At 48.8% G+C, this 9,275-nt stretch overlaps 1 protein-coding gene across 2 annotated transcripts; it reads left to right on the forward strand.

Moving 5' to 3' along the window:
- Positions 1-73: 73 nt before the first annotated feature.
- MMAA (metabolism of cobalamin associated A) lies at positions 74-7,199 on the forward strand. Of its 2 annotated transcripts, none has more exons than XM_078601040.1 (7): positions 74-429; positions 2,865-3,089; positions 3,685-3,807; positions 4,249-4,343; positions 5,065-5,139; positions 5,566-5,715; positions 5,891-7,199. In XM_078601040.1, the coding sequence occupies exons 1-7, from the start codon at positions 228-230 to the stop codon at positions 6,188-6,190; spliced, it is 1,170 nt and encodes a 389-aa protein (XP_078457166.1). In that variant the 5' UTR covers positions 74-227; the 3' UTR covers positions 6,191-7,199. The 2 variants fall into 2 exon arrangements, with proteins under 2 accessions (XP_078457166.1, XP_078457165.1); XM_078601039.1 differs by having other exon boundaries at positions 76-429; positions 4,173-4,343; positions 5,054-5,139.
- The last annotated feature ends 2,076 nt before the right edge of the window (positions 7,200-9,275 follow it).

The raw sequence follows: 9,275 nt of genomic DNA on the forward strand, positions 1-9,275 counted from the left end.
ACAACCAGCTTCATCAGGCGGTTAACAAAAAAAATCATCTTTTGCACCCGATCGTAATCGATTCTCGATTCCGTGCCGCGTTAAAACCGTGACGTCGGAATCGATTCTTACACACCCCGCTAAGGACAAATTCTTGTGCCACAGTTAACAGCAGCGACTCAACAACCCACGGTTATACAACACTGACAACAGTCTGAGTAAGCAGTAAACAACACCGCCTGCCCGCGATGCTGGAGCTGAGGGTGGTGGCGGGCACGCTGGGCCGCCCTCTCTTTCGCGGGGGGCAGCGGCTGCCGTCTGGGCCGTCAGGCCGGGACATTCATTGGGGCCTAGAGGGCCCCAACAGAGCCTCGGTCTGGGCTGGACACAGAGGCCGCGGGCGGGGAGAGGAAGGGCGGGGAGCGCGGGCGGCTCACAGGCGGGCTGTGGGTGAGAGGGCGCGGGGGGGATTGGTGATGTTGAGGTGTGTGTGGGTGTGTAGTGGGTGATGTTGAGGTGGGTGTGGGTGATGTGTTTGATGGTGTGAGAGTGGGTTGATGTTGAGGTGGGTGTGTAGTGGGTGATGTTGAGGTGGGTGTGGGTGATGTGTTTGATGGTGTGAGAGTGGGTTGATGTTGAGGTGGGTGTGTAGTGGGTGATGTTGTGGTGTGTGTGGGTGATGTGTTTGATGGTATGAGAGTGGGTGATGTTGAGGTGGGTGTGTAGTGGGTGATGTTGTGGTGGGTGTGGGTGATGTGTTTGATGGTATGAGAGTGGGTGATGTTTAGGTGGGTGTGTAGTGGGTGATGTTGAGGTGGGTGTGGGTGATGTGTTTGATGGTGTGAGAGTGGGTTGATGTTGAGGTGGGTGTGTAGTGGGTGATGTTGAGGTGGGTGTGGGTGATGTGTTTGATGGTGTGAGAGTGGGTTGATGTTGAGGTGGGTGTGTAGTGGGTGATGTTGAGGTGGGTGTGGGTGATGTGTTTGATGGTGTGAGAGTGGGTTGATGTTGAGGTGGGTGTGTAGTGGGTGATGTTGTGGTGTGTGTGGGTGATGTGTTTGATGGTATGAGAGTGGGTGATGTTGAGGTGGGTGTGTAGTGGGTGATGTTGTGGTGGGTGTGGGTGATGTGTTTGATGGTATGAGAGTGGGTGATGTTTAGGTGGGTGTGTAGTGGGTGATGTGTGTGTGGGTGATGTGTTTGATGATGTGAGACTGGGTTGATGTTGAGGTGTGTGGGTAGTGGGTGATGTGTTTGAGGATGGGGGGTGATGTGAGTGTGGGTGATGTTAAGGTGTGTGTGTGTAGTGGGTGATGTGTTTGATGATGTGAGGGTGGGGGGTGATGTGAGAGTGGGTGATGTGTGTGTGGGTGATGTGTTTCATGGTGTGAGACTGGGTTGATATTGAGGTGTGTGGGTAGTGGGTGATGTGTTTGAGGATGGGGGGTGATGTGTGAGACTGGGTGATGTTGAGGTGTGTGTGGGTGTGTAGTGGGTGATGTGTTTGATGATGTGACGATGGGGGGTGATGTGAGACTGGGTGATGTTAAGGTGTGTGTGGGTAGTGGGTGATGTGTTTGATGATGTGACGATGGGGGGGGGGGATGTGTGTGACTGAGCGATGGGATGTTGTGATATGATGGCAGGTTGTATTAAGCGGATGGTGTGTGTGACGTGACGTGTGTGTGTGACATGGCGTCATTTGTGATGGGCAGTGTGATTTGGTTGGTGTGATATGTGTGTGGGGGTAAGGTAGAAGAAGTATGATGCGATGGGTGGTGTGATGGAGTATGGTCCGTGTAATGTATGATGTGTGGAATTAAGTTGTGCTGTGATATCATGTGTGATGTGTGCGATATGATATTTCACATGCGTGAATTCATGTGTATGAGGTTTTTTCCACGTAAACATGCAATGTGTGTTTGGAATCGTTGGACTAACGTTGTTCCAACGTTCCATGTGCACTGGGTTATGTGGAGTGATGTGATATGTTATGTAAGATGCCATGCGTGTGATATGGTGTATATCACGTAGTTGTATTCGCATTGTAGGAATGTGTTTTTGACAGTGTGTAAATTGCTGCATGGCATAGCTTTGTATGCAGTGTGCTGTTGCACAAGGTCACATGCATTAACTGTGATGCAGTCTGTGTAAAGTCAGTGTTCCCATGTTCATTTAACTTTGCAAAGTCCGTACAGATGCCTTTTTATCACCCTCCACAACAACTTGCTGGAAATTCCACGGAGCCAACTTGTGAGACTCAATTTAAAGAGGGTCTTGTGTTTGTAATGTTTGGCCAATGATTGTTTTATATTTTTGCTTGTGGGAGCAAATTACGAGACACTGCACACAATCGATAGGATGCAAAACTGCGCTCACATAGCCTTGTAACCTACTTGCTGTACTGCTACATACTGGCCACCTGGCCCCCGCATGTTGGGAGTATTTACGCACATGTGCGCTCGTGTACACGTCTGTAAATGTTGTGATGCAATGGCAGTAGCGGTTAGCAATGTGAACCCAGAAACCTCGGTTCGATTCAAGGCCGTGGCTGCCGGAAGTGGCAAGTGATTATTGGACTTGTTTTGGCCCTCCCCTAGGTTGACTGAGCCTTACATGAGTACCTGGCGATTTGTTTAAACATTTGCATTGGGGAGACAAAAGCAGCCACCCATCCCTCTTGTATGTCGTTTCGGCCTTAATAGGTGTTCACTAAAAGCATTGTCTCCCAACAGTCTGTTAGAGACTATATGGGCGGCGCGATTTATCTTTGTCTATGCGATTGTATTTGTCTCTTTGCATGTGTGTGTTTGTCTATATCTTTGTCTTCATACGTGCGTCTTGGTCTGCGCGTGCGTGCGCGTATGTCCGTATGTGCACCACAGAACCCGCCGGTGCGGATCTGTCAGCACGAGAGGAGCGCCGGCTATCGTATCTCTACGATGGCTTGGTGAGCGGGCAGCGCGCGTGCCTGGCGGAGGCCATCACGCTCACCGAGTCCACGCTCCCGCGCCACCGCCAACTCGCCGGGCAGCTGCTGGGGCGGTTGCTTCACCGCCAGAGGGAAAGGGAAGGGAGCACAGAGGGGCGGCCCGAGACCTTCCGCATAGGTTCAACTCCCTGTCCCCCAAACAGTCGACTTGTCCCATATTTACTCCTGGCAATTCCCGCGATCCTACATACATTTATAATAGGTTATAATTATAATGTGCAGATAATAATTTACAGCTGTTTTGTCGATCTGCTATTAGATGAAGGCATCCCCACACCGACTTGGTTGTTCGAACCTACTTCACGTTATATTCTTGGTTCTTTCGGTAAAGTCACGTAGTGGATTTCACACCTGATGATGATTGCTTGTGTTGCAGTCGAAACGTCGTGAGAATTTTAGTTTTATATTTGTATTATTTTATTATTTCCCTTCTACGTGACTTTAGCGAAAGAACCAAGAATATGAATCCCTGCAGTCACGAAAGCTTTAAATCAAAATCTACTTCACGTTGTTCAGTGCGGGTTGTGAAGGGGGATACCCAGAACTGGTTCAGATATTACTCACTACTGATATCCGTTGCTGTGAATCAAACTCAGCCCGGTAGGTTTGAAATTTCACAAATCTCTGCGTGATCCACCAGCTCTCACCTCGTCCAATTGCTAGGTCACAGGTCTCTGGAATTAAACAGAGTCTTGGTGTGTCGTTTGCACCAGGACTGTCAGGGCCTCCCGGAGCCGGGAAGTCGACGTTTATCGAGGCCCTGGGGACGATGCTGACGGCGCGAGGAGAGAAGTTGGCCGTGCTTGCTGTGGATCCCTCCTCCAGCACCTCTGGAGGTGTGGGCCCCAGGGGGTTCTGCACCACAGCAGAGAAGCTCGCATGAGAAGAAATAGTGTTGCCAACTCCTTTTGAGCAATGTTGCCAAACCAACCTCTAGAAGTTGCTAGATGTGGCCAGATAGACCTAGTCATCAAAATTGTAATCGGATGGTGTGCCGGGAATAAGCAGTAAACTTATACAAGACAGAATATGAATCTGGAATGGTTCCTAAATCTGCATAGTTGTCCTCATCTCAGTTGTTTGCTACAGAAACCCAAAAAGTTATTAAATCTAGCCAAAAAAATCAAGTTGGCAACACTGACAGGGAACGTTTGCCAGCGCATAAACATTTCGCTCTTCGTGACATTCTGCTGCCGGGCAGGCTCGCTGCTGGGCGACAAGACGCGCATGCCCCTGCTGTCACGTGACATGCGCGCGTACGTGCGCCCATCACCCAGCAGCGGGACACTGGGCGGCGTCACGCGAACCACCAACGAGGCGATCGTCGTGTGCGAGGCGGCCGGCTACAGCACCGTGCTCGTGGAGACTGTGGGTGAGGCTCCGGCTCGCTCGCTCAGACGGTCGTCCACTTGGCCGATCGCTCACCCAACTGATTGACTCGCTCGCTCGTTCACTCGCTCGATCGCTAAACTGGTAACTCGCCCAGCCAATCGCTCGCTTGCTTCACCGATCGTTGACTCACTTGTGGCTCAATTGCCTCGACTGTCTGTTTGGTTGAAGTGGGAAACTCTGGAGGTGGCTGGGTGGCTCAGAGGCCAGATTGCTAAGCCAGACTGCTTGATTCGAATCCAGGTTTCAGATACCCATGATTAAATTGTGTTTCAAGTGTAACGACATTATCTATGTCCGGTTACCAATACCTATATAAAAAGCCCATCACATTCAATGTGCTTCTACGCTTAAATTGTCTACTTTGCAGCTCTGAGAATAAAAAAAATATGAATTGATGAACATTATTCTTTGTGTGAAAGTGCTACCCCGTACTGTGTGGACCAGAGGCCACTTCAGTGAATCTCAGAGGTAGCTCTGTGATTTCCTTGGTCAGTTGTTTAACACAAAGGGTGGCACTTGCTCTGCGAGGATTCCGATTGGATGCTTTGTCTGGTGACGTGTCATTAGCACAATTGTGATACATTTGGGGCAAATGTTTTCAATAAAGTAAGTTGTAATCTTTGTATCTTCTCATGCTGTGAAGCAGAGTGGGAGGTTTGCGTCTGAGCCAATCCTGCCCCTTGTCGGTAGGTGTGGGGCAGTCGGAGTTCGCCGTAGCTGACATGGTGGACATGTTCCTGCTGCTCATCCCTCCCGGAGCTGGCGATGAACTCCAGGTCAGTTCTGTTATTCCTAGCACCCTCTACTCCCTTGTGCCCCCCATTATGATGCCTGTATTAATCCACTACCCATTCCCCAAAACCTCGGCATCTGAAGATTCATCTCTCCCAATTCAGATCCAACCAATACAAATTATTTGTTACTTCCGATATAAGAATGAAAACTCATCCACTGTCATTGAGGATTATGGGTAATAATATAATATAATAAGTAATTTTCCACCATCTGTGCTTGTGATTAAATAGTTTTATTTTATCCCCTTGCAATAGTTTTGTTTTTCATTCGTCCTGGCTCTTTTGTACACTATTGTTTGCCCCTTTAGTCTGAAGATGACATGTGTTCCACTGACAGCATGTACAAACAAAACCCACCCCGGCCTGTATTGTGCCTGTTGGATGGCGACGCTGTGCACCTCATCGCAGGGCATCAAGCGCGGCATCGTCGAGGTGGCGGACGCGGTGGTGGTGACGAAGGGAGACGGTGACCTCCTGCCGCAGGCGAGGCACATTCAGGCGGAGTACACCAGCGCTCTGAAGTTCATGCGCCAGCGCTTGCCCACGTGGAAGCCTCGGGTGAGACCAAAGCGGTCAAGTCATACGCTCCATGTCATGGCCACACAACCACCTCGAGATGACATAGGTGGACACATCATATTCTGATACGCTGTATCTCTGACCTCTGCACCAATCGGCCACCTTACCATATTCCTAACAATACGGCACGTCGCCAACACGTGTGCGCACACAGGTACTGCGCGTCTCCGCGCAGACGGGCCAGGGTGTGCCGGAGCTGTGGGACGTGGCTCTGGAATTCCGTGAAATTGGACTGTCGTCAGGCTCCCTGCAGGCACGGCGGCGGGCCCAGCGCACCTCCTGGATGCGCTCCCTCATCCGCGACGGCGTCTTGGAACTCTTCCTCTCTCACCCAGTCGTGCGCGCCCGTGCCACCCAGCTGGAGACCCGCGTTGCCGAGGGGCTGCTGGCACCCGGGGCGGCGGCCGATGCCTTGCTGGCAGCCTTCACGGAGGATGTGGCCAAGGAGCGGTGATAGCGGTGTATGGTCCATCACCCAGTCACCCCATTTTGTTGTTCGCATGAATGTCGAATGATTGTGGTGTGATTATCTCCTGATCGCTGCTTTATCATTGCCTAATTGTTGCACAACTTTCCTTCGATTTTTTTCCAGATCAACGCACGATTGCGGTGCAGTCGTTCATTTTTTTTCTCATCTCCTGATTCCTGCCCCATCATTGATTGATTTGACTCAAACGTTGCACGATTGTTGCGCGATCGACGCCTGATTGTTGCCCGACGGTTGCCCGATCAATGCCGGATTATTGTCCGATCGTTACACAAATTTCACCCGGACACCGCATGAGTTTTCTCAGGCAGGAGCCGACTTTCTCAGGATTTGTGTTTCTGCCTGTGGTGGAAGCCTTTGACTTCTGATGGGCGAGGGGGTTAACGCGCACCGTGCACGAGTGTTGGCGCTGTGGCTGTGCGCGAAGTTAAATGAATGGGAATTGAATGCCGCGGTGATAATTAAAGTTGCACCCCGCTGGACTCGACTGTGCCAAGGTGTGCAGTGGGGATGCTGTCAATTGGGGTTTACTTTTGCCAAAGGCGTTCTATTATACGTTCATGTAAATTTTAATAAATGTGTTCGTGGTGGTTATACATATATTTAGGGGCCATACATATGTTGTGTGAATATTAACACTTATTACAAGCGGTTTAATTATCTAAACATGAGCCACATGTTTACTATTTGCATATAAATGAAAACATTAATTTATAATCATTGAGGCTACAGCCAAGAAGAGATTTGTTACAATGTAAGATATTTATTTTTTAAATGTGATTAAAAGTGATTGACGGCTGCTGAATAGAAACATTTGGACTCACGACAACAAGATATATTAATCTTTGAATTGCTTAAAAATGGCTTTTTGCAACGAACTGTTTGGGCTCGAGCACATTGACATTTAAAAAAAAACTTGAATAATTTTGATACTGGCTCCATGAATACCGAAGTAATAAAAACATAAACATCTTAAGTTTTCCCAATTATTGTTTCCATAACAATGTACATATGGTTGGTATAAAAAACTGTAAATATTTTAGAGATGAGTTAAAAATCGGAAGGATGTGGATTGTTACCAAGTTCAGGTTCTATCAGATGAGCCCTGGGCAATGTTCGTCTGTTGTGGTTCTGAGCTATGTAAGACAAATTGCATGTGGCCTAGCAAGCAACCATGCTTCTTGGCACACTTGAGATTTTGTTCATTATTTGTGAATGTTTATGTCGGAGAATGTAATTCACACCGATTTAAAACTTTATCCAAATTTGTATTTTTCTTTACTTGGCTGGAGAGGTGCATTGTTGGAATTATAATAACAGAGAAACAGGACATGAATCGGAGAACATGAAGGTTCGAGATTGACTTGAGACCAGTGTACATCAAATAGAAGTATCTGATGATCAGCTCTTTTTCACAGATGTCCCACATGATGGCTGGTGGTCGAGACTTAACGGAATGGCAGTCGTCAAATGAACACGCTTGAGAGGATGTGCTCTGAGGAGATGGAGCGATAAAATTTGTGTGCTCGTGACCGGCTCCATTTTTACAGCAGAGGTCTCACTCCGAATCAATCGAGCGGAATTATCTTTTCATCGGTTGCATAACGCTGTGTGGAAGCTACCTGGTCTGTCGCTCTGTATGAAACTTTAGGTCTTCTCGGCCACAGTCATCCCCAGCCTTCTCTACACTTGCGAAACGTGGACCCTCCTAATGGAGCATCTTCGCCGATTAGAAACATTTAGGCTGGCCTGCCTACGATTCATCCTGGGTTTAACCAGGCTGGATTGTGTGGGGAGCTCACAAATCCTTGAAAGATGTGGTCAAAGTCCCATCGGTGAGCTCCTCCAGTAGGCAAGGCTGCGTTGGCTGGGTCATGTAGCCCGCATGCCCAGCCACCGCATGCCTAAACAGCTTTTGTTCAGCCGGATCGAGGGGTCTAAACAGGCGCGGTACTGGCTAGAGAACAGATGGAGTGATGTGGAGGAGGCTCGTGGAGGATGCTACTGGGCAGTTGGAGGCAGTCGCCCTCCATCAACAACGGAGGGCGGAGGAGCAACGCTCACAACAACGAGCGGAGCGCCGGGTGGCTAAAGCACAGAAAGTTGGTACAGTAGGGGGTACAGGTGGTGCATCAGCCAGTTCATCTCAGTCGACCCGTGGCACCTGGGTCTGCCCCGTGACCTGCCAGCGGGCGTTCGACACTTCACGTGGCCTCAACGTGCACATGGCCTGGCACAAGCGTCATGAAGATATCACCGCCACTTAGTGGCGAATGGCGCTTGTTGAGATGGAGCAATACAATTGTATGTGCAGGAGCAATAGGAATTGATTTTCGCTCGACTAAGAGATGGTGGCTGCTTGGGTTGGGCATTCATCATGGACGTTCCCTTGCTTTGTCACGTAGAGGGGCCGTCTATAAATGACGTCACGCGATTTTGGACTATTTTTGAACCCCCCCCCCCCTTTCGTCACACGGCGTCACAAAGTCAGACCCCCCTCAAATATGACGTCACAAAGCTCTGCCCCCCCCCCAAATAAAGCATGCCTCAAATCTCTTTAAACTATTGTCATTGTAGTGCGTATTTAATGTGGCGCTGCACTCTGATGTTGTAGGAGAAAACATCAAAAAGTCTATTTAATTAAGTAGAACGTGTTGTCTATTTAAAGTTGCGCATTTTTATGTGACGTCACATTTCTCAAACCCCCCCCTAGCTGCGTGACGTCATTTATGGACTGCCCCAAAGGCAAAAACGTGGATAGAAATGTGATTTTAATGTCTACGCAACCAATTTGCTTGGAATAAGCCTGCACTGAACCCCAAGGATCTAACTGAATGTTAAGGTTTTCCAATTAAACCTAAGGATCACAATGAAACATAAGGATCACAATGAAACAAGGATTTTATTGATACCGAAGGGTTCAAATTACCGGTAATCTGAAAGATTTTATTGAAGCCTAAGGATCCAAGTGAAACCTAAGGAACCCGTAGAAACATAAGGAACCTAATGAAACCTAAGAAGCCCAAATGAACCCTACTGAAACCTAAGGAAC

Source organism: Lampetra planeri, chromosome 15 (assembly GCF_965212315.1).
Source record: "Lampetra planeri chromosome 15, kcLamPlan1.2.h2, whole genome shotgun sequence".
NCBI lineage: Eukaryota > Metazoa > Chordata > Hyperoartia > Petromyzontiformes > Petromyzontidae > Lampetra > Lampetra planeri.

Excerpts from the sequence above, each read along its gene's own strand:
- MMAA (XM_078601039.1), top strand. The coding sequence starts at position 228 with ATGCTGGAGCTGAGGGTGGTGGCGGGCACGCTGGGCCGCCCTCTCTTT. Across the intron at positions 4,344-5,053 it reads CGTGCTCGTGGAGACTGTGG|GTGTGGGGCAGTCGGAGTTC; the intron begins GTGAGGCTCCGG and ends CCTTGTCGGTAG. Across the intron at positions 5,140-5,565 it reads GAGCTGGCGATGAACTCCAG|GGCATCAAGCGCGGCATCGT; the intron begins GTCAGTTCTGTT and ends ACCTCATCGCAG.